Below are 23,308 nucleotides of genomic sequence, written 5' to 3'. Positions count from 1 at the left end.
AGTTGTTATATAAACTAAAATTATATTTATTAAAAATAAAGTGAAATATATCAGAACAGATGAAAGAATAATCATTAATAAATAAAAAAGTAGAGAAGAAGAAATAGCCGAATTTATAAAAACATTGTAAAAGTATCTGTCAATTTTTAAAAATTTAATAAATTATTATATTTAAAGAGTAAAATTGGTATTTTGAAATGTGGACACAAAAAAGGGAATTCCCTTTATATATTGTTATTTTTTAAATATGTGTGATATTATGTTAGTAAGTGATATTATTGTAATATTATTAAGTTGTTATATAAACTAAAATTATATTTATTAAAAATAAAGTGAAATATATCAAAACAGATGAAAGAATAATCAATGATAAATAAGAAAGAAGAGAAGAAGAAGAAATAGCGAAATTTATAAAAAAATTGTAAAAGTAACGATCAATTTTTAAAAATTTAATAAATTATTATATTTAAAAGATAAAATTGATATACAATACTATTTTTTATATAAAAAAACTGGCAAATTATTTATTTGAAATTTAAATTTAGTTGGAGGAATGGCAATTTGGTGGTTTAGTTAAAAATACAGGGGGTTAATCGTAAAATACTAAAAATTGCGTCACTTTACGTGCCAGGTTAGGCTTCCATAGTCACAACATAACTCGAGCTACTCCGTTCCGCTTCGGCGTTCGTCTAACCGACCTCACTCTTTCTTCCTTCTTTCGATTTCGAAGCGCAACAGCGATGGCCGACGCAGAGGATGCCCTACGACGCCGTAATGCGGTTGCGGAGTATAGAAAGAAACTTCTTCAGCACAAGGAACTGGAATCAAGAGTCCGATCCGGTTGGTCTATCGTTTTTCTCTCACTTTAATAGCCTCTGCAGTTACACCATGCTTTTAATTTTCACTTATTATCGTTCCTCGTAGTTTTAGGGTTTTGTGATTGTAGATTTGCTTGACTTCGGACAACCCTATTATATTCCTTGGTTAGGTTTTTGTTTTTTCTGGGACAATAATTATGCGGTGAGGTTGAGTTGAGAGTCTGACCTAGAGGAAATTTGTTTGTGATATTTTACATCATATTCTGGGGCCTAGGGTTTCTTTATCAATAGATCTATTGTTATAATCAAATGAGGTTCGTTTGATGAAATAAGTGAATTCCTTGTCGAGTGATGAAATATTGACACGGTTCTTAGTCAGAAAGGACACCGTCGTTATATCTTAGCATGGTTGCTGATGGATAAGAACCACAATCTGTTTTCTGCTGCCCTGTATTGTTTCAGAAAATGGAAACTCCTTTATGTTGGCACAACTCCTTTACTTTGTCTTCTATCTATGATGGACTTGAATCCTTATGCGATGACTCTAGTAACTTACTGACCTTGAAACTTGCAGTGAGGGAGAATCTGCGTGCTTCAAAGAAAGAGTTCAATAAAACAGAAGATGATTTGAAGTCTCTTCAAAGTGTTGGGCAGATCATCGGCGAGGTTCTCAGGCCTCTTGACAATGAACGATGTAACTATTCTGTCCTTTGTTCGACTTCATTCTTTAATTGTGTTGCCAACCTAACGTTTTATAAGCATTGAGTTACATTTAAGATTTTTTTCTTTCTACTTTTTTCACCGACTTTATCCCTGAGAGAATTTTGTTTCTTACAGATACCAAAGACGTGTTGGGATTATTGGTTCTTTTTTATAATTCAATTTCCTGAGCTGATTACCCTGTAATTTTTTCCTTCTATTTCCTGATACAATGAACTTAAGAGTAAGTCATTGGTTATAGAATGTTTGTTATTGTTTTATCAGTGATTGTTAAAGCAAGCAGCGGTCCCAGGTATGTGGTTGGCTGCCGCAGTAAAGTTGATAAGGAAAAATTGACTTCTGGAACAAGGGTGGTTCTGGATATGACAACACTCACCATAATGCGAGCACTTCCTCGTGAAGTAAGTCGTCACAGTTTATTATTTTAATATTTTCACTTTGTGAACATGTTCTTGTCTTGTTGGGATATCATCAGATTTATTTAATCCCGGTGGTCACTATTGTCTCTAATTCTCCGTGTTTGAGTTACCAGGTTGATCCAGTAGTTTACAATATGCTGCATGAAGATCCTGGTAATGTCAGCTACTCAGCCGTTGGTGGTTTGTCTGATCAGATTAGGGAATTGAGGGAGTCAATTGAACTACCTCTGATGAATCCTGAGCTCTTTCTTCGAGTTGGAATTAAACCTCCGAAGGTGATTTGCCTTTCACTTCACTTTTTAGTCTCTGACCTCTATCAGTGTTAATCTTTATTTTAGACAGTTAGTATCTGTGTCATGTCATTTTTTTACATATTTTTTATTGGAAGTTTATTTGTAATAGCTATACTTTTAAATTTTACATTTGATCAACATCTTTTCAACTCATATCTTTCAGGGTGTTTTGCTTTATGGGCCTCCCGGTACTGGTAAAACATTGTTAGCTAGGGCAATTGCTAGTAATATTGATGCTAACTTCCTAAAGGTTAGATTATTTTTCTTTTTTGTCAATTATGTGCTTTGAAGTTTTCTTCATTGTAAAATTTGTTACATTCCTTCATTCTGATGTAGGTTGTTTCAAGCGCCATAATTGATAAGTACATTGGAGAGAGTGCCAGGTTAATCAGGGAGATGTTTGGCTATGCACGTGATCATCAGGTGAGATGTTTGTGTGAATTTGTCTTCCTGTATGTTTACATGTACTAATTAAAAGATTATCTAATTATGTATTTTTCTATATTAGCCCTGCATCATTTTTATGGATGAGATTGATGCCATTGGTGGTCGTCGATTCAGTGAGGGAACAAGTGCAGATCGTGAGATTCAGAGAACACTAATGGAACTGCTTAATCAACTTGATGGATTTGATCAGCTTGGAAAGGTATTTTATTCATAATACCATTAAACTTGATTTAAAAGAACTGGTCAACCCTAACTTCTATAGAAAAGCTTGATCCCTTGCAACAGATTCCGGGGTTAAGGAACCTCTGTTCTTTTACTTATTTTTATTTATTTTTATTATTATTATTATTTGTTGGAGGTGGTGGTTTGTGGTAACCCTGCTCAAAATGCAATTCATCTTTTTTTAAAGAAATTATTATAAACATTGCTGCTAATAATATTAAAAAAATGGAGAATTCTAACCAATGTCATAAGGGTACTGAACTAAGGAATATAAATTGGATAGGTTTATAGATAAGTATTGTATAAAGTTTATAGTTCTCAATCCACTCTCACCAAGTCTGCTACTATTTATATTTATACCGTAAAAACGTAAAAAAGTAACCTGAGTTAATTTTTATCCATGTCTTATATGCTCTCTGTCATCGTCGTTTTACAGTGTGGGTGAAACTTTGTTGTACTTTGCGATGGTTTTGCGTAGAACAAGAGTGCAAAAATGAGAATATGTTTAGGGACTGAATTGGCTAGGACATGATTATGCATGTAGCAATTTTTTGGGCAATGAGTATTCACAATAACCAAATGGATATGTGAAAAATATATATATACTGGATATAGATGCATCATCTATCTTTAGTATCCAAGCCATTAAGACCACTTGTTAAGATACATTTCAATTTATTATTGTGATTTTATTTTCAGCTTCTGATTTTACTTTCACTTATTGAATTGTTTCCAATATGAAAAATGGAGTAGCAAATCGTGTCATGAATTACAGTGTTTACAAATGAATTCTTTGCTGACCATTTACCAAAAAAAGGAGTAAGAACTATATTTCTTGGCTTGGTGATAATGAAATTGTGAAGTAGAAACTCAGTCGTTTACATGCTTTTTATGGTATGAAATATTTTATGCGACAGTTCATTACTTTCTATATTTTTAATTCAAATGAAATAAATATAAAAGCATTGATCTATTTTCTTCTTTGAAGTATTCTCATAGATATGGTGATTTTTCTGCAAAATGACTATTGAACAAAAACTTTAATGGTGGGTTCATGATGACATTGCTGTCTACATTTCTATTGTAGGTTAAAATGATAATGGCTACAAACCGACCTGATGTACTTGATCCTGCTCTCCTCCGTCCCGGAAGATTGGATAGAAAAATAGAAATCCCTCTGCCTAATGAGCAATCAAGAATGGAAATTCTCAAGATTCATGCTGCTGGAATCGCCAAGCATGGTGAAATAGACTATGAAGCTGTTGTGAAGCTTGCAGAGGTGAGTGCAATTAGTTGCTCTGACTGCTTCAGAGACTTTTGTTAACAGGTGGTGCATGTCTAATGTATTTGTAAATGGCGCAGGGATTTAATGGGGCTGATCTTCGTAATGTCTGCACGGAAGCTGGAATGTCAGCAATTCGTGCTGAGCGTGATTATGTGATCCATGAAGATTTTATGAAGGTGAGTTCCTTGTTTTGTAAGTAAACTTTCTATGTATTGATGGTTGCGGAGGACTATCTCCGTTGGCACTTACGGGGACAATAACTTTATTTAACACTTTGGTTCCAGGCTGTTAGAAAACTGAACGAGGCAAAGAAACTTGAATCCAGTGCACACTACAATGCGGATTTTGGTAAAGACTAGAATCTTTGCTAAATTCCTGCAGAGCCATGGATATCTAGGCAGTGCATCTGGAGTTGGAAATACCTCGGGCAACTTACTGAATTCGTAGAGCTAAGCGTGATTTTCCCTTTGGGTTATGGTTTGTGTTATCCGAATTTTAAATTTGGAAGGATAACTTAATCTAACGGTAAAGGGATGTTCAATTGAATTGTATTTTATCGTTGCCCCTCGAACCCCTTTTATCTGGATTTTATTATTGACTCACATGTTATACTGGATCTTCATGTGCACAATTACTTTTATATTTAAAAAAATTAAAATTGCTTAATTTTGCACATTTAATTGATTATCTGTTTATTGTTTATTTAAATAACAGAATAGCTACCTATCTAATTGTATAGCTTTGCTTTTCTGGATGTTATTGTTGTATGTGGAGACGTTAAAACGAGTCTTTTTCGAGAGGAAAAAAAGGGTAGGTGGAGTTGTACATTATTTGCTGGTATAAATTTTAAAAATGGATGGGTTTTTGATTATATAGTTCTTGAAAATATTGTAACGTTCTGTGAAACTCTGCGCTTATAAATAATTAGAGTAATTTAGAAACTGCAAAGAGTTGTTTCCAAAAATAGAAAACTGCACAAAAGGGCTGCAATCGAAAATATGCATTTCTTAAATTAAGTGCCCACAAAATTCTCGGCTGTGGCTGTACAGACGGTATTCAAGCAAACTTTCATTTGCCAATGTCGTCCTGAACAGACGTATTCGTTTAACTAGCGATATTATCTAGTTTTCCTATTTCAATTGCTTGCAAAGAATAACACGCCTTACTATTTTTAAAATTTGCTCGATTCAAAATTAATTTAAAAAGTTACATGCATGTTTCAGAAATTATCACCCACCGGAAGGATTTCTTTCACTTTCAATAATTGGAATGAGATAAACACCGATGACCGTATAGGATTTTTAAGCCGCAAAAGGTAGAGTGCAACAGAAAGAATGAGTATTGCTACAACAACCAAGCGAAGCTTGTGTATTTGTGTCCTTGGCATCTTGTGTTCGTCGATGTGACTTTTAGGAAGTCTCATTCTTGTATGAAGCACGTCAACAAGATTGGTAACTTCTGATGGCAAGTCAAAATATATATCTAAAAGTTCTACTATAGCTAGACTAAGACAAATCCAAACTTTTATAGAGCTAGAGTGCGACTAAAAGCTAGGGCTAGAGGAGCTCAGTCCTTGCGGTATCTGGCCCAAAAGCCCTTTTTCCTAACCGAATCATTATCCAATAGGGAGCGACTCCACTTTGATCCCAATGAAAAACGTCGCCTCAAGAAGGGCTTTCCAAATGAGCTCCTCCTACTGGAGCTAGGCTCCATCTTTGAAACCACGTCTTTTAGGCGATCAAAAACATCTAACCCACCATCAAGGTAGCTATCAACTACTCGGTTTCTGGATATTCTATAGTTCTTGCCCTTGCTCTCTGATTCATTCCTAAGACCCTTTCTGGATAACTTTGACAAGTGCTTCTCTCCAATCATACAAATTGGACAAGTTGGATCACAACTATCTGCCTCTGATGTCATAGTCTCCAAGCATTCCCCGTGATAAACATGACCACACGCCAGTACAGCAACAACTGAGAGGTCACTGCTGCCCATAAATTTTTGGCTACCCCATGCAGTTCTCTCGGTCAAGAGCTTGGAGCAAGCCCCACAAGATTGTACGTCCATGGAGGGAGAATAAGAGAACCTGCTGCTTGTTCCACTCATCTTGTGACGACCTGAACCTGAATACTCGCTGTCAAAAGACCATCTTTCCTTTTGAGATGAGACCACCATTTCAGAAAAGGTGCGCATAGACCAGCCATCAGATGAACCACATTGGGATCCTGATGCCATATCGTTGCTGCAATTAGAGAGTACAAACGATGGCCTGCCTTCAGAAATTGACGGATCAGGTGATTTCAGACCCAGAATTCGACTATCAGAAATTTGTCTCGATAGTGGGTACCCAGGAGAACGATGAGCCCATCTGGATGCCACTGAGGTAGGAAGAGTGTGATAATTATGATTAGGCGTTAAATCAATTGTAGGTGTTGAGAAAACTGGAGATGTTGAGCAATTGGGTATTGAACATTCTGCTATCTCTGGTGATTCGATCAGATTCTTCACCTGAGGAGAAATATAGATAGAGTGAGGCAAGTGCGATGCAGTAAAATGGCTTGCAATTCAGATAATGAACATTTATTTCTTTGTCAAATTTAGCAGTTCAAAACTCACCACTGCAGAGCAATTACTTGACATGGACATATCTGCAACAAGCAACAGAGGAAGATGAAAAATTAAATCCCAAACAAAAAAACAGAAACCCACAAAGCAGAGGGCATATTCATCCGCGTGTCAGGTAGTGACACATGCCCAATTCAGCCTTACATTCACCCTCACTTCTCCCCATTGTGTGGTAGTGAGAGAAGTTAAGTGCATGTTTGGTTTGACATATTGGAGCCTTGGATCCATGTTTTAGATGTGAAAAATATAAACTACTCAAAGTAACTTCTGTTTGAATGTGAATTATTTGTCCACATTTTGATTTGCTCCAACGCCAAACCAAACATGCACTAAATGACCAAAGCAATTCTAGACACCAGTATACAACGTTATTAACAAGTATAGAGAAAGGTACAGAAAAAGAAAACCAAAAATTGGGTTGGGTTTCAGCCAGAGGACTTAACCAAAAGTTTCCCTATTGCCTCTGTTGGAAAGACAAAAGTGAAGTTTGAGAAAGTGAGCACAATAAATTTGAGGATAGCGAAACTAATTTATTCACCAGCACAACCAGCTTTAATTTACGGAACGGTCATGTTCTAATTGTTCGAGTAAATCCCACAAGTAGACTTAAAATTTACCTGAAGATGGAGTCGTGTGACTTCTAGCCAAGTACTCACGAACAGGGGACTTCAGAGATGTAGGTGTTACAGAATTCTCCAAGGTGCTTCCCCCATCAGAAAAATGGCCTCTTTCAGAACTGAGTGATCCTTTAAATTCCCTGCTGTCATTTCTGCTGACTCCGCGAGATGTGTGAAAGGAAGGATTCTCAATCTCTCTAGCAACACGGCCCCAACTATCCCATCGAAAATTCCATGATGGTGAACATACAGCATTTCTACGTAAACTTTCACCTCCAGTCCTGTTGGGAATAGTTTGATCCTTCGCAGCAGCAACACAACAAGCTGATCCCATGATAACTGCTGGGCATACACACAACACAACAGTCAATCTATCTTACATTCAAAGATACAAATTAAAACAAGGTAAGTTAAAGACCAGGCAATGCAGAAAACACATCCACTTACATATCAGAAGCAACCCAAACATTCCAACAACAAAATCTAATCCTACCGCCTTTTAAGAATAAACAAAATGAAAATTCAATTAAATTCAGTTTACTGCCAACAAGTATTAAAAACCATCCAGAGGCCAAAGCTCTAAATATAAAAAAGAACAACATAATCATCTCATTTGCGTGCAACCAAACAATCAGTGAACATCACGACACATTCTTCAATCAGTAAAAAGCACTTATATAACAAACAAGGAAAGCCAATTAAAAAATAGATACAATGGTGGATAGCTATCGAAGTTATGGAATTATGGAAACGACAGTCCCAAACATAAATTTGCATACAGCTGAAACCCTCCTAGAAACCACAAGACAGTACAAAAGTTTTGATGAACATGACTCTGTCTGGTAAAATAATTACAACCATGGAACATGTTCCCTACAAAGACACCAAAACCATCCTCACTGCCACCAGTCCAAGAAAAAACGACTCCATAACAAATTAGAAAAAACAGCTACAGCATACATTCTAAACGGGACTCCAAGCATTCATACTCGGTTGAAAGTGCAACAACACATAATCGCACTCCAAAACCAACACTGAGAAATGCTCAGTTAAATGTTATGACTAAAATCCATGAAACTCTAAAAACTATAACAAAAAATAAAGATACTCGCAAACAAAACCACCAGAAATAAATGGTTAGACAAAAAATAAATAAAAATCAAAGAGTTGCATATTTTTTTTCTCCAGAGTGACCCGATTCACTTGTCCGTTAACAGTTAACAGAAACAAAGACGAATAGTTCAACGAGGCACAAAATAAGGCGTAGTTTCTGGTGTAGTGCAGGATAAGAACAAAATTTTTCAACATAACAAGAAGAAGCTAGGGTTTTGGAGTGCTGAAAAGAGAAATTGATGAACAGAGAAGGAAAGAAAAAATACGAGAAGGAAGAAAAAACTGATGTTATATTGCATTACCTCTTCAAATGAAAAGTTAGAATCCTTTAGGAGAAAAGAATGAAAACCATTTCCAATTAGTCATTTTCGGCTTCGTCTTCGTTCTAACCTTGTCTTTCAGCAGTGTACGGTGTTACTGAGTAACACGGTCAGAGTCTGTTTAAGACTCAGACTTTGACAACAATCGTTATCACGGCGTTAGGTCATAGTCTACTGCTAGAGGATGTTTGTTCAACACTGTGTTTCCTTTTTTTCCGGCCTTGTCTCTTCTGCCAACTTCTTATATGTTAATATATAATCTATTCTGTGTACCTGTAACAAATTTTTAATTTATTTCTAATCAATATAAATAATATATTTTAAATTTTGTTACTTTTAAATATAAAATTTTTAGACATTATTAGTAAAGAACACTCATCCGGCAAAAGAAGAATCCGAACCAAATTTAGATAATATTGAAAAATAAAATTAAGTAAAATAAATAATGATGAGAGTTAAAGAGTGAATTATAATTTTATTTATATTTATATTTCAAATTTTATTTTTGCTATGATATTTTTTATTAATATTTAATAATAAATTAAATATAATTATATTTTATTATACAATAAAATTTGCTAAAACTAAATATATATATTTTTATTAAAGTTTTAGCATATTTATTTTATTTATTTAAAATAAAAATAAAATTGTTATTTAAATTTTTAAATTGAATTAAATTCAAATAACTCATGTAAATTAACTGGTAAGATATACTATGATAAATTAAAATGTGAGATATAATTTTTTTAAGTATTAAATTTAAGTTGTACTTGAATCTAAGCTTATCCAACCCAATAAGTGTTCAAATATACTCAATAAAATATGAAAAAAATATAAATACGGATGAAAAAAAAAATTGCATAACAATATTATGAGTAAGTTTCAATAATATATAAATAACATTAAATTTATATAAATAATTAAAATTTTCTTTAGATATTGTATAAGCTGTACATTTATTTGAATTATTAGCATTAATATTGGTCAAGCAAAATTCATTTTTCAAATAAAAATATTTAAAATAACATCTTTCTTTATTTATACTGTAATAATAAGATAATGAAGATGATAAAAAAAATAATAAGAATTTGAATGCAAGTACAGAATAATCGGGAATTGACGGAAAAGCTCCACAGTTAGTTTAATTTTGTGTATTTTAGATTAAACTCCAAATTCAATGTGAATCATTGTTTTCCACGTGAAAGGTAATATGACCATAGTGCTCTTTTATTTAACTACAAAAATCTTAAAAGAGAGATTATGTTTAAGTGACAAAGCGTGTGATTGCTACTACTATGTTTCGGTTTTGTTGGCTGAATAAAGTGTTTTTTGAGATGCATAGTGTTTTAATGAAACAAACATAGAATCAAAACGTCAAGTACAAGCTTCACAGTCTTTAAACCACTTCATGTATTGTTTGAAATGGAGGGAAGAAGAGACAAAGATAAGGAAAATATAAAATTAAAGTGAAAAAAGAAAAAAGTTGTTTGATAAGTTAAAAGTAATAGAAATTAGTGAAAAAGAAAATAAGTTTTATTTATTATTAATAATTTTGTTTATTATTTTTATATCCATTTTAATTATTTACTAGTATTATTATAAGAAGTAAAATGATTAAAACAAAATCATAATGGAGGAATGTCTCGTCATCACCTTTGCTCTTCCTTTTCTTCAATCTTGTTTCTTAACTTTAATCAACTAAAACAAACTACCAAAGTCCTCAATAATTCTCTCTTTTCCCTTCTTTTCTCAAATATTTTTCATTTTCAACTTTTAACCAGGTAATTAATTTATCTATGTTAATACAAAAAGTTACGAGTTAAATATGTTTTGAATCTTTTAGTCTTAAGTTAAAATAAGAATTAGTTTTTTTTTTAATTTTAGTTCAATTTAGTCCTTTAATTTCAGAAATACATATATTTAATTATTTTAACCAAAATTTATTAAATTTATTTAACACGTTTTAAACATGTTTATCAACTAACATTGAAACAAAAAATGTATTAAACCGTATAAACAACTTAAATACTATAATAAAACAGGTTTAAAATATCAACCAAATTTAACAAATTTTATTTTAAATGGTTTAATATAAAATTAAATAATCCTCAACTAGTTAACAAATATGAAAACACCTCCACCCAAACAAATAAAGCCTAAAGCACACATAATAATTATAATAATAATGATAATAAAATAGTTTGAAAAATAAATATTCATTAAAGACAACATTAGATGCATTAACAAAATATATATATATATATATATATATATATATATATAAATTACAGCAGCACTGAATTGTTTATTTGGATGAAAGTAAAGAAGAGTGATTAGTACTAATTAATGAGCTGTGACACAGTCGAAGATGAGTGTGTCCCTTTCATAAAGCCCTTGCCACAGATTTTGCTTACCCATCTCCCACTTCATACAATGCGTGAATAATATGCGTAACTCTTTCCAACAAAACCAAAACTACATTCAACATTCTTCTTTTTTTCTTCTCAGATCCACACAATTCACCACTGAAAAACAGGTTGGTTGAGACAGAAAGTGTTGGTAAAATTTTGTGAACTCGTTAGATAATAACAGTCCCTTTCGTAGGAGGTGTTTGTGTTGATGATGTCCACGATGATGTCGTTCAGCGATTGGAAGCGTTGGTTAAGCTCACCCATCTGGGCCCTCAGAACGCAGTTTTCAGCCTCCGTTTTCAGATAGTGTTGTGTGGTCATGTCAATGGTCGCCATGATTTCCCTGTTCTCCTTTCTCAACTCTGACACTTGCTTCCTCAGGTCTTCCAGGTGGTCACGCTTTCGCATCCGAGATCTTCTCGCAGATTCACGATTCGATTGTTTTCTCTTGTTCTTTCTCTCGTCCATCGTCACAACCTGCAAATCTCCTTCAGAGCCCGAGCTTTGAATCTTGGTGCAGGAAGAAGAGTTTCCACTTGATGATGCCATGGAAATGGTGGAATAATATCATACAGAAAAAAAAAAAAAAAACAATTCTGAGACGCAGGACCCAGAGATGACACTGATAATAATTTACACGTGACTTGGATTTGGATTTGGATTTGGATTTGGATAGCTAATAATAATAATAATTATTATTATAACTAAGTTATATAATACATGAGATGAAAGAAGAGATTAACGAAAAAACATAGAACCAGTAGAGGAACACAACAGAGAAAGATTGAACCAACTGGGTCCTGCGTCTGAAGGAGGAATTTATCATAAACCTAAAACCGGAACGAAGGGTTTCACTGGGAACTTGAAACATTAACACACAGGTATGTTAGGCATCAAGGTTCAAAGGAAGAAAAGCAAGAAGAGCAAGAAAAAGGTGAAGACGGAAAGAGAAGATGCAGAGTTAGAAATGAAAAAGATGAAGAGGAGAAGGGGAAGTTGAATAGGTGCGTAGAGGTCAATTTATAGAAGAAGAGGTTGATTAGGAGACACAGTGAAAAAAAAATAGTTTTCAAAATCAAAGGTCGGAAAAGTAAAGCAAATGAAAGGAGGAAAAAGCAAAAAAGCATTGGAATCTCCTCCAAGGTTTGGTGGAAACAGAGACTTAACCCCTCTTTTATTTTATTTTCTGATGTTGTTTTGAAGAATCGTTAAATACAATAAATTTATTTCATTTTAATAAAACATCTATACAATCTAATACTCTTTTTTTTTTCTCTTTAAATTAGTGCAGTGAAAATTGAACTATATACATATCAATTAATTGTTTTGATTTGTAGTGTATGTATTTTATTCGTAATTTGAAATTTATTACAATTTATGATAAGATGTTTAATATGTCACATATTTGATATTATATCTGTCAAAGTTTTGCTTCTCGGAAATAAAAAGAAGAAGAAGCAAATTTAACATTATGCTCAAATTAAAAGTGAGTTGACGCTAAAATTAGTTAATATGTTAAATAAAAAAATATAGTCCTAAAATAACTATTTACACTGACCACACTAATTTTTAAGATACAAAATTATTGTGTTTATAAAACTCAATTTTAGTGAAAGGAATATAATACAAATATTAAGTGCTAATAATATATTAATATATTCATATTTTTACACTATGAATTAATAAACATCATCCCAAAATTATTATAAAATAATCATAGTAAAGATCAACAAAACAATATAATGTACATTTTAATTAAATTTCCTTTTAAATATCAGAGAACCTAGCAATATTGTATTTATAAAAGTAGAGATGTCCTCGTAAGTCTAATATAGGTCTTACAAGTTGTTGTTTCTTAGATGATTGTTCACTTATTTTTGAACATGGGTTGATTCCGGATGAAAATGTCGATGAATTTTTATAAAGACATTTTGACGATCAAATCAACAAATATAATAATAATAATAAATATTTTGATAATAAATAAACGACGTTTTACCTCATGAACCTCGTGAACAGACGAACATATTTATATTATTTTAATAAATTTTTACTTAGATAAACATAGTTAAGCAGTTCATTTGTTGAATTTTGGTTCTATTAAAATTATATATGTTGTTCATTTTTCACATCTCCAAAATAATAAATATTTTTGTAAAAGTAAAAACTCAATTAAATGAAACTATATAAAAATCAAAATGATTCAAACATCTAAACTAAAAACTAAAATCAACAAAATTATAAATATAATATACGGTATATGACTTATAGTGCTAAAATGAAAGTTGTGGGCGTCAATGCTTTAAGATGTATAATCTGCTATTAAATCTTTATTTTTCGATCCGACCTTTTTTTTAATAGAAATTTTTTCAGTTTTAGTCAAATTTTTAAGTTGAGGTGAAATAATATTAAAAATTGAAGTGTTAGTTTAAGTTTTATGTTAAATAAAAATTAAAAGATAAAATATTATATAAAAATAAAGATCTAAAAACTCTTTTTTTTTTTTATGAATTGTATTCGTCCGTGAACTTCGTAACAATTAACAAATGATATGAGATGAATTTATTATCTCTTTCCAAATAAACTAAAATTTAACCTATGTTCAAAACACATCATATGAGTCTTTTTAAAAGTTATGGAAGCTGCCCCGAAATTTCATTTCAAATCAGCAATAACATAAAAGAAAAAAAGAAAAAAAATGTTGTCAACAGAACACTCTGGTTGTGTCTCAAAAGCTAACACGATTGATATCTACTTCATAAATTCATATCCATCTATCAACCTTTACTAAGTGATGTCAAAATCTAACCTTTTTTTTTTTTCAATTTGACGTGGTAATGAAATGGTTCTTGTTCTTTTATCATTTCATGCTCTGGTAGGTAGAAAATAATTTCATAATATAAACTAAAAGCAACTTTTAAAAATCATAATTTAAATATATTCATAGATCACTTTATTAAAAAAAAAAAACGAAATCGATGAAGTTGTTTATAATGTTGATAGAAATTTGACAATAGTAAGAAAGTTAAAAAAGAAATGGTTAAATATATTTTTGGTTCTTAATGAATTTTGGAATTAGTCTATTTCAAAATTCTTGACAAATTTAGTCTTTCATCTTTCAAAATATGTGGATTTAGTTATTTTAATCAAAATTTTGTTAAGTTTATTTAACATTTTAAACGCGTTTCATAATAGTATTTGACTCAACATTAAAGCAAAATAAAAATGTGTCAAACAGTATAAACAACTCAAATATAATCCTGAAATACGTAGGAAACATCAAATAAAGCATAATAATATTTGATTAAAAGTACTAAATACAAATCTTAATTGTTGTTTCTTACGTATTCCATTTGAGGCAAATGCATAAGAAAGAAAGTGAAGGGAATAATGATGGGAAGAGGAATGATGCCAAAACCCAAAAACATTGTGCATTGTTGAATAAGGAGAACAGTCACTATAAATGGATATACCATATATTCGTTAGGTGTGCAAACACTTCAACCATCATACATTCAATAACATAAGAATTAACCCTTTCTAAAATTAACTAAATATAAACTACGCAACTTTAATTATTCATAACAAAATTAATGCACAGTTTTATATATAGTTATAATATATACTCATGCTACCACTATTTACTTTCATTTTTTTAAAGACAATTTATTTATACTTTTTAAAACTAATTTTAAAAGACCCAAGTCAAAAGAAAATAAAATAAATAGGGAACCACTCTTGTTTAGAAAAAAGAAAATCAAATATGATATATTTTCATGGGTATAGCTTATTTCGCAAGTCATTTTTATTTACTTATAATTAACTTGTTGTTATATATATATATATATATATATATATATATATATATATATATATATATATATATATATATAGATAAGGAAAAAAAATTAATACATGCTGTGAAGTTAACAATTATTTTACCAGTTGAGTTAAACTATCTTAATTAACTTATAACTTGTTTAATTAAAAGAAAAGGTTAAACGTGCCAATGTTATATTCCCTCTAAAAAAATTAATACATGCTATGTTGTATTTTAATTATCTCTCTTAATTAAAATACAATTTCTACTATCTTCTTTGTTGCTTAACTTTTAATTTTTCTACTTTGATTTATTTTGACATATAAGATTAAACGTGCCAATGTTATATTCCTTCTAAAAAATGTCAATGTTATTAAAAATTAAAGAATATGATTTTTGTAGTACGAAGTTTTATATAAGCAAGAATCCGAATAAAAACAATACAGGCAAGTACACTGATGTAACAGTTAGATGAAACCAATTTCTGTAAGTTTTGTATTTTATGGAATTTTCTACATTTTTATATTTGTGATGAAAAAAAAAACAAAAAGGAATTAATGCATTAACACTCCATGTACATATATAGAGCAAAAATTGCAGTGGTATAAACAGTCATCTACTTTAACTTGTAATGTATGGTGTATGTATCTCATCTTCTAGCTGCTTTTTCACTTTCTTTTTCTTTTTGATCTGTTCTTTGTTATCCTACGTACTCCTACAGAAACAGAGAGAAAATGTTGTAGGATAATAGGAGTTCCTTTTTGTAATGCGTTATTGATTGATTGATTTGAAGATGGTGTGTGTTTCCATAAATGTGAAGGTAGGGGCAAATTATTGTTCATAAAGTGTAAAGTCAGTGAAGTAGGGTTTCCCAGATTGTTGTAGCTCATCACTCAAACTGCAATAAAGTGGTCCCTTCAAGATGGGAACCTCACAAAAACAAATGCAATATTTTTAACTCAAAACCTACATTTCTAAGCAAGTTGATGGAAACTAAGTTCTCTGACCTCCCTATCTTTTCAGACCTTCATTTCTGAATCAATGTCTCAAATGGAATGATTTCTATGAACATTTTGTATCCTACCTTTCTCATCAATGTCCGTTTCTTGTTTCTTTACCAAGGGTTAAGATAACAATCTATTTTCTTAAATATCTATATACTTCTTTAAGAGATTAAGCTTTACTTAAAGGGAATAACTTTTCATAAAAAATGCAGCAACGGATTAGGAGTGAGATCTACGTTTGTTTAGGTAAATTTGAGAGCAAGAAAAGGTGACGATTTGTGGGATTTACTGATTCTACACTCTCAGTTAAGTTGAGGTCGTTTGAGAGGTTTTACAAAGGGGGTTTTATTGGGGAGAACAACACCAATGAAACCTTGGTCAATGTGGGACTTAGACTCATACTTGTATTCCTAACAATCTCCCCCTCAAGTCCCTTCAACCACATTGGTAGACTCCCCCTCCAACGGAAGCATTCTCAACCCCGGGTACATGAGGGTGGCAGTGGAACCAATCCATGAGGAAATGTGAGAGTGAATTCGATCCATGACAACTGGATCCGATCTATGATAGTCCCAAATACATTTTTTATTAAACTAATGGGTCTTCCAAATCCATTATAGAATAGATTCGATCCATGACAATATAGTTTTTCTTCCTTTGGACCATGTTTGTTTTTAAAAAGCAAGTGAGCCACCAGTCTCTTTGAAGTTCTTTTCTAAATTTATGAACAATGATATATTATTAGAATGTAATCTGAATTTGAAGTGCTTTTCCAGGAAGATAGACAATTACCACACATGATGTCATTATTAATTTATTACATATATATTTTTTAATTTTATTATTTTAAATAAATTTTATAAAATAAATGTAACTCATATAAATATCATTTTATACAACCTTTTTATATAAAAGAACATTTTGATCATTTTAATTTTATATTTATTAAAACATTTTTTAATCTATCACATCAATTAAATCACTCATAAATTTTTATAAAATTTATTTCTAAATCTTTTTATTATCACTTCTAAATTTAAAAAAATAATAATAATATATATTTCACTCCAGAATACATTATACGGTGTCAATCTAATTCTGCATCTTTAACAAATCAAATGTTGAGGTACCTCTCGTATTTAAAAATACAGAGTGTATATTATCTTTTTAGGAAATTTTTATGTTCAAATTTTGCATAATATATAATGGAACGAGTGCATGTTTGAATATTTTTATATATTACTTTTTATTTAAGTAGTTAAATATTACATTAAATAAATAAAAGTACAATCGAAAATTTCTAGAAATATTACTCTAAATCTATAAAATAACTATAGTTTTGGAACAAACTAAAATACTAGAATAATATCAGCGGAATTAACATTAAATATTACAATTAATGAAATATTACTCTGTTATGTATTTTTAACAAAGGGTTTAATTGATTTATCGTAAAATAGAATATATTTCTTTTTAGTTTTTCATTCAATATTTTATTCTGTCTTAAATTTAAATGATTTGTGGTTGAATTTCTCCTGGTTTACAGGTATAAAAACTAATTCATTCATGACATGCCATAATGACTAGGTTCATTTCATGAGTTTTTGCATAACATGGATAGTTTCTCAATTATGTGAAAACAATACAATCAAGCTATAAGTTTTCAATTTATAATGCACTTTCATTTATTTTTCTTAATTTATCTTCACATTACTTACCTAAATTATCGCAGTAAATGCAATGCATTTATATCTTCCATCAAAACATCAAAATATATTGTTATTTTCAATGTATATGTAAATTGTTTACATTTCTCGTTATTTAAGTTAGACGAATAATATATTATCTCATAATAATTAAATATGTTTTTCTTTTTTATCAATAATAAAGAATATAAAAAAAAATTAGAAATATTCCAACTTTTATACACACCTTAAAACAAAGATGCAAATACAACTAAAAATAACATAGGCAATTTTGTTTTATTTATTCTCTCGAAGTGCATTATAAATTGAATTGAAAACTTATAGCTCGATTTTATTGTTTCGCATAATTGAGAGTGCATTATATAAACAAGGCAAAGTATTTTTAGTTTTTTCGGATTATACAATCCAAAAATAAGTTTTGAATTATATGTCGAAAGTAAAAAAATAAAAAATTGACTTCCAAAAGTTACGATTAAGAAAAATATAATTTTGATTATATACTCCAAAAGTAATTTGACTGTCAAATTACACAATTTAGAGATTTTTAAATGGTTAAAATATATATTAGGTTTCTGATTTTTTTTTTAATTTTATCATTTTAGTCATAATATTTTTTTTAATTAGATCTTAATTTTTGTCAATTTTATTCAATTTGATAATTTTTGTTAACACTATTTAAATAATTAATGGTGATTGATGATAACTGTGTCACTTCGTAATTTTATATTTTATTCATAAACAAAAATTAAATGTATATTTGAACTTATAAAATTTTTCTTAAAGAGAAAATGGTTTCTTGATTACAAAGTCAAATAATCATTATTGTATATTTTAAAAGTTATTTTTTATTAAAATATAACTTCTAAATTGTATAATTAAAAAAGGTAAAAGCATATTTTTCATTATATGAAAGTGCAGAGAGAAGTTTATGAAGATGTAGGAAGAAATGGTCCAAATCATTTCATTTTTGTTGGGTCAAGTTAATAGAGATAGGAGCCCACCAAGATTCTACTTAAAAGCCATATCAATTTTATGCACGCTTGCATTTGTTTGCAGAAGAGGAAGGATGAGATATTTGTTTTTTCAAATATAAAATAAAAATTTTCTGGTATTTTTAATGTTTATTATGGGATAAATTCAAGTGTTATCAAATTACATGGGTTGACATGCAACATTACTATAAAATATTACACAATAATAAAAAACATGTGAATAACTAAAAGGTAAATATGTTATAAAACTAATCTTGACTTAGTTAAATATTTATGTTTTGTTTTTTCTATTCAGGAATTTTTAAATATTTTGTCCTAGGATGAAATTTTTAAAGTTTTAAATATTCATCCGCCGTTTAGCCAATGATAATTAACTTTATCAGTCCAGTATTCCATACAGAAAATTGTAATAATTTATGAGATATATCATATGTGTATTTTTTTTAAAGAAGTTATTGATGTTAAGTTAGTAAAAATTAAATTTAAGTCATTTAAATAATAATTAAATATATGTTTATTTATCCAAGACAGTTTGGTCTATTTAATAAAAAAATATCTGCCATTAAAATTTAAAGAGCTAAGTTGAAATGTATATAAATAGCTCAAATGATTTTTTTTATATATAAAATATTCAATCAAGTATTTGTTATAATCAACAACTATTCGTATATATAATAAAATATTTATATATCATCTTTCAAACTAATTTTATTAATTATTTTTAGGTTAAAATTGTAAATGTTTGTATTTTATTTTCTAATCTATCTCTAAGATCATTAAAATAAATATATGTTTACTATAATAAGTTAATATATCATTTTCATTGGTATTAATATATTTTTTCTATCATAACAATTAGTTTAATCTCATAAAATAGAAAACTCAATTTGAAAAAGGTCCATCTCAAAACAATAGGAGAAAAATGAAGAAACTAAACTAAAAAATAGAACAGAAAAAGTATTGACCAGCTGCAATAAGTTATTATTTTCACAATACTTATTATTACAAAGTAACTGCTTACAAAATTTACTACTATTTGCCGTGATTATATTTTGAAGTGATACATGCTTATCAAGAAATTTAATAAGTACACAGTGCGTTTTTAAGAAAATTATCACTTAATATTTTTTCTAAAAAAACAAGAACTGTGTTATATTTTTTGGAGTAACAAACATTTTAACACAAACTATAACACGAAAAGTGACATATCTAAGAGAGTGTGTTCAAATAGCTCAAGCTGTAAACAACATATTTCCATCACAACAGTTAGGAAATGCAATCCCTGATACTATCAAGCATTATTAGTTTTGGCTAAGGTTACTAAATTAATATTCAAAGGCAGTGGAAAAACCTTTGACGGGTAAAAGACAATAAAAAAAATGTTACAAGTTCATCAGATGTTTTGATAACTGTGGTTGAACTAATCTGATTTGCCAAAATTTTTGTCTACTGGTTTGAGATCTATCACATACAAAGGTGATTAAAAAGTTATATGATCCGTTTACATGAACAAAATTGCACTTCAAGTTTCAAACAGTAAAACATATTATTGATAAACATTAGAACATAGTATACAAAATGGTTTATGCATGACACTAGAACATGTTTATGTACAATAAAGGAGACAACTACAATACAGAGTTCAGTACAAAATCAATCTCTCAACATGGCGGTTAAAAACTATATAGTGTATCATCAGCAGCAGTAACACTTCTTTTAATATGATAATGTTTTTGCTGTTTCTCTCTACTTTCAATAAATAGAAAACAGGGCATATAATGACCTAACAGACGACAACCCCTCCTAATTATTCGATGCAAGTTATGATATTAGAACTACTTGGCACCAACAGAAGGAAACATAACCATTGAAGGGAAGAAGTATGATTAGCACAGCCCTGCACTTTCTACAGCAGCTTCAGGATGGTAATGAAGCATTTCTTTCCACATCATCTCCCTTATCATCTCTTCCCCCAGATCCTCGTCAATGTCAAGATCAATTGGAATCACAGCTGGGGGGTCACAGTTAGGATCGTAGAGAGGGGCCATGAAAGGGTGTTGAAGCGCTTCAGTGACACTGATCCTCTTTGTTGGATCGAAAACAAGCATCTTTTCCAGAAGATCAATTGCCAGAGGATGTGCATTAGGATAAAGTCTCGATAAGGGGGTTCCAGGAGAAGAAGGAAGTGACTTGATATACTTTTTTGCCTTTGGATTGTCAATGAACTCAATGTCCTCCTCCCTCTGACTACCAAGGGTATTGATGATCAATTTCAGCTGGTTGAGACACTCTGAACCAGGAAAAATCGGTTTTCGGCCAAGAAGCTCAGCAAAGATGCATCCAACAGACCAAACATCAATTGATGTCCCGTAGTTGTCACAGCAGAGTAGGAGCTCTGGTGCCCTGTACCACCGAGTCACAACATACTCGGTCATGAACTGGTTCTTGCTGCAGTTAATTCTTGCTAACCCAAAATCACATATTTTTAGGTCACAGTTTGCGTTGATCAGAAGATTCCCAGGTTTCAAGTCACGATGAAGGATGTTAGCAGAATGAAGATATTTCAAGCCACGAAGCAACTGCAGATGAGAACATTCAATTAGTGAATTCAACCACTAGCTAAGCAACACAGAAAAAGAAGCCATATAGATGTGCCACAACATGATTGATGTCAGTTATTTAGGAAGGACGACAGGTTGACAAGATCAAAAGATCAAGGGGGAATATAACAGACAGAGGGGTAAAACGCAGCAAAATCAAGAAAAACAACTGTTTCAAAACTACAAGATCACACAACTTCCTAATTATGATCGACCTTGTACTAAAATCCCTGTAAAAGATTGTCACAAACATAAAAACAAGTTTAAAATGCATGTTTTGTGCTCAGTGTCAACTCTACAATACTAAACATTCACAAACAGTTGGCAGGCATTGAAACCGTGTGCTTTATGATATCAAAATAAATTGTTGACAAATGAGAAGCCAAGAAAATATTATGGAATTATACCAACAATGGGCCAAAGGTTCATACCTGAAAGAGGAAATACTGGCAGTGATCGTTAGACAGTGCTTGAGAAGACTTAATAATCTGGTGCAAATCTGTGTCCATGAGTTCATAAACCAGATAGACATCCTTGAAACTATTCCTATGAACAGGCATCATAATATCCTTCAAAGCAATGACATTCTCATGGTGAAGGTGGCGAAGAAGCTTGAGTTCACGCAGAGTTCTCAAAGCATCAACCCGGTTCTCAAAGGCATTCTGTATTTTTTTTATGGCAACCTTCTCGTTGGTGTCTTTATTCACAGAAGAGCACACGATCCCGTATGCACCGCGACCAATCGGCTTGATTGGCACGTATTTTGAATCAATCTCAAACAAAGCTTGCCACATGGAGAAATAATGCTTCCCTTCATTCCTGATTCCATTAGGAGGATCAACCGGAGTAGCCATTCCCTACAAATCAAACCGGTGGTTTCAACCAATCATCACAATTCAGAAACTTTCAGTGTTCACTGACTGGTAAGTGTACATAATCATAAACATACAGTGGTGTAAGGTGTTGTTGGTGTATCATTACAATAATTTCCCCCAAACACAATTAATTAAGAGACTATTGGAACCTTTATGACTAACCTACCAAACTAAGAACCTTAGATCCATATCAAATTTTCATTTAATTAATCTGAAGTTGAGAACATGCAGAGATCTGTACCCAAATAGAACGTCATGTAGAGAATTTCAGGTTCAAACACAGAAACACACTCGAGAGTAATTATTAATTAACAAACAGAGAAAGAGAAAAAAAAAAAGTTTATTTACAAATGTAGAAAAAACGTAAGAGAAAAGGTTACCTTTTATTTGAAAAAAAGAAAACTTTATTATCACAGTGACGGTGGCGAAGAATCGGGTCTCATAGGCCCAAAATTTATTGCGAGAAGGGTGAATCGGAAAAAAAGAGAATTTAAACAAGTTGGAATGCAGACTGTGTTGGGGGCTGCATAGGTTTTATCAGCGATCGAGATTCCTAAGGTTGTCGCCTCAGATGTTTGGAGTTTCTGAATGGAACTGCATATCCCTTTCTCTCTCTCTTCCTAACAAGAGTCACACACCCGCGTTTTGCTCCAGTACTCGCACCTAGCACTACCTTCTCATTTTTCCCTTCTCATTCTTTCTTGCATTTTTGGCTACACCATTTCTTTTTTTACAAAATTAATTGTATTTAGTTTGTTGGGTTCTGCCACTTGATTTTTATAAAATCCTATTTATAATTTAATTGCTACTAAATGAAGCTATTAATTAAAGTTTAGTTATTTGATTGGTCTGCTACATCATCATTAAAGATTACCTGGTTATTACCGAAAGCTTAGCGTGGATACAACGATAGCGTGACAGGGTTAATTTTAAAAAGCCCCTCCAAAGTGTTTTTTTATAATTCTCTCCAAAGTGTTTTTTTATAATTCTTACACGTTTTTCATATGATCTTGATAAA

General features: G+C 31.0%; 4 protein-coding genes across 6 annotated transcripts; 1 reads left to right on the top strand and 3 right to left on the bottom strand.

Moving 5' to 3' along the window:
- The first annotated feature begins 627 nt into the window (after positions 1-627).
- On the top strand, positions 628-4,879 carry LOC114164189 (26S proteasome regulatory subunit S10B homolog B). The gene is made up of 10 exons (XM_028048757.1): positions 628-840; positions 1,393-1,512; positions 1,803-1,939; positions 2,071-2,232; positions 2,414-2,500; positions 2,587-2,673; positions 2,759-2,896; positions 4,007-4,198; positions 4,282-4,380; positions 4,489-4,879. The coding sequence occupies exons 1-10, from the start codon at positions 741-743 to the stop codon at positions 4,561-4,563; spliced, it is 1,197 nt and encodes a 398-aa protein (XP_027904558.1). The 5' UTR covers positions 628-740; the 3' UTR covers positions 4,564-4,879.
- A 542-nt stretch (positions 4,880-5,421) lies between these two features.
- LOC114163897 lies at positions 5,422-9,088 on the bottom strand. 3 transcript variants are annotated; one of them, XM_028048274.1, is made up of 4 exons: positions 8,862-9,088; positions 7,447-7,785; positions 6,821-6,852; positions 5,422-6,712 (listed from the first exon to the last, which is right to left on the bottom strand). In XM_028048274.1, the coding sequence occupies exons 2-4, from the start codon at positions 7,778-7,780 to the stop codon at positions 5,771-5,773; spliced, it is 1,308 nt and encodes a 435-aa protein (XP_027904075.1). In that variant the 5' UTR covers positions 7,781-7,785; positions 8,862-9,088; the 3' UTR covers positions 5,422-5,770. The 3 variants fall into 3 exon arrangements, with proteins under 3 accessions (XP_027904075.1, XP_027904076.1, XP_027904077.1); XM_028048275.1 differs by having other exon boundaries at positions 7,447-7,788; positions 8,862-9,065; XM_028048276.1 differs by lacking the exon at positions 8,862-9,088 and adding an exon at positions 8,826-8,843.
- A 2,030-nt stretch (positions 9,089-11,118) lies between these two features.
- LOC114162116 (bZIP transcription factor 44-like) lies at positions 11,119-12,333 on the bottom strand. The gene has a single exon (XM_028045895.1). The coding sequence runs from the start codon at positions 11,840-11,842 to the stop codon at positions 11,402-11,404; it is 441 nt and encodes a 146-aa protein (XP_027901696.1). The 5' UTR covers positions 11,843-12,333; the 3' UTR covers positions 11,119-11,401.
- An 8,009-nt stretch (positions 12,334-20,342) lies between these two features.
- Positions 20,343-23,020, bottom strand: LOC114164035 (mitogen-activated protein kinase homolog NTF3). The gene is made up of 3 exons (XM_028048496.1): positions 22,671-23,020; positions 21,847-22,272; positions 20,343-21,394 (listed from the first exon to the last, which is right to left on the bottom strand). Exons 2-3 carry the CDS (start codon positions 22,267-22,269, stop codon positions 20,702-20,704), a joined length of 1,116 nt encoding a protein of 371 aa, XP_027904297.1. The 5' UTR covers positions 22,270-22,272; positions 22,671-23,020; the 3' UTR covers positions 20,343-20,701.
- Positions 23,021-23,308: the final 288 nt, after the last annotated feature.

The sequence above is a fragment of the Vigna unguiculata genome, chromosome 9 (assembly GCF_004118075.2).
Source record: "Vigna unguiculata cultivar IT97K-499-35 chromosome 9, ASM411807v1, whole genome shotgun sequence".
Lineage (NCBI taxonomy): Eukaryota > Viridiplantae > Streptophyta > Magnoliopsida > Fabales > Fabaceae > Vigna > Vigna unguiculata.
This window is presented reverse-complemented; position numbering and strand designations above follow the sequence as displayed.

What these genes read in the sequence shown, in the direction of transcription:
- LOC114164189 (XM_028048757.1), top strand. Translation starts at nt 741, where the DNA reads ATGGCCGACGCAGAGGATGCCCTACGACGCCGTAATGCGGTTGCGGAG. An exon ending in TGCGAGCACTTCCTCGTGAA is followed by an intron (nt 1,940 to 2,070) that starts GTAAGTCGTCAC and finishes TTGAGTTACCAG; the next exon opens with GTTGATCCAGTAGTTTACAA. An exon ending in CTGTTGTGAAGCTTGCAGAG is followed by an intron (nt 4,199 to 4,281) that starts GTGAGTGCAATT and finishes TAAATGGCGCAG; the next exon opens with GGATTTAATGGGGCTGATCT.
- LOC114163897 (XM_028048274.1), bottom strand. Translation starts at nt 7,780, where the DNA reads ATGGGATCAGCTTGTTGTGTTGCTGCTGCGAAGGATCAAACTATTCCC. An exon ending in TCACACGACTCCATCTTCAG is followed by an intron (nt 6,853 to 7,446) that starts GTAAATTTTAAG and finishes TGCTTGTTGCAG; the next exon opens with ATATGTCCATGTCAAGTAAT. An exon ending in CAAGTAATTGCTCTGCAGTG is followed by an intron (nt 6,713 to 6,820) that starts GTGAGTTTTGAA and finishes ATTTCTCCTCAG; the next exon opens with GTGAAGAATCTGATCGAATC.
- LOC114162116 (XM_028045895.1), bottom strand. Translation starts at nt 11,842, where the DNA reads ATGGCATCATCAAGTGGAAACTCTTCTTCCTGCACCAAGATTCAAAGC.
- LOC114164035 (XM_028048496.1), bottom strand. Translation starts at nt 22,269, where the DNA reads ATGGCTACTCCGGTTGATCCTCCTAATGGAATCAGGAATGAAGGGAAG. An exon ending in GCCAGTATTTCCTCTTTCAG is followed by an intron (nt 21,395 to 21,846) that starts GTATGAACCTTT and finishes TCTCATCTGCAG; the next exon opens with TTGCTTCGTGGCTTGAAATA.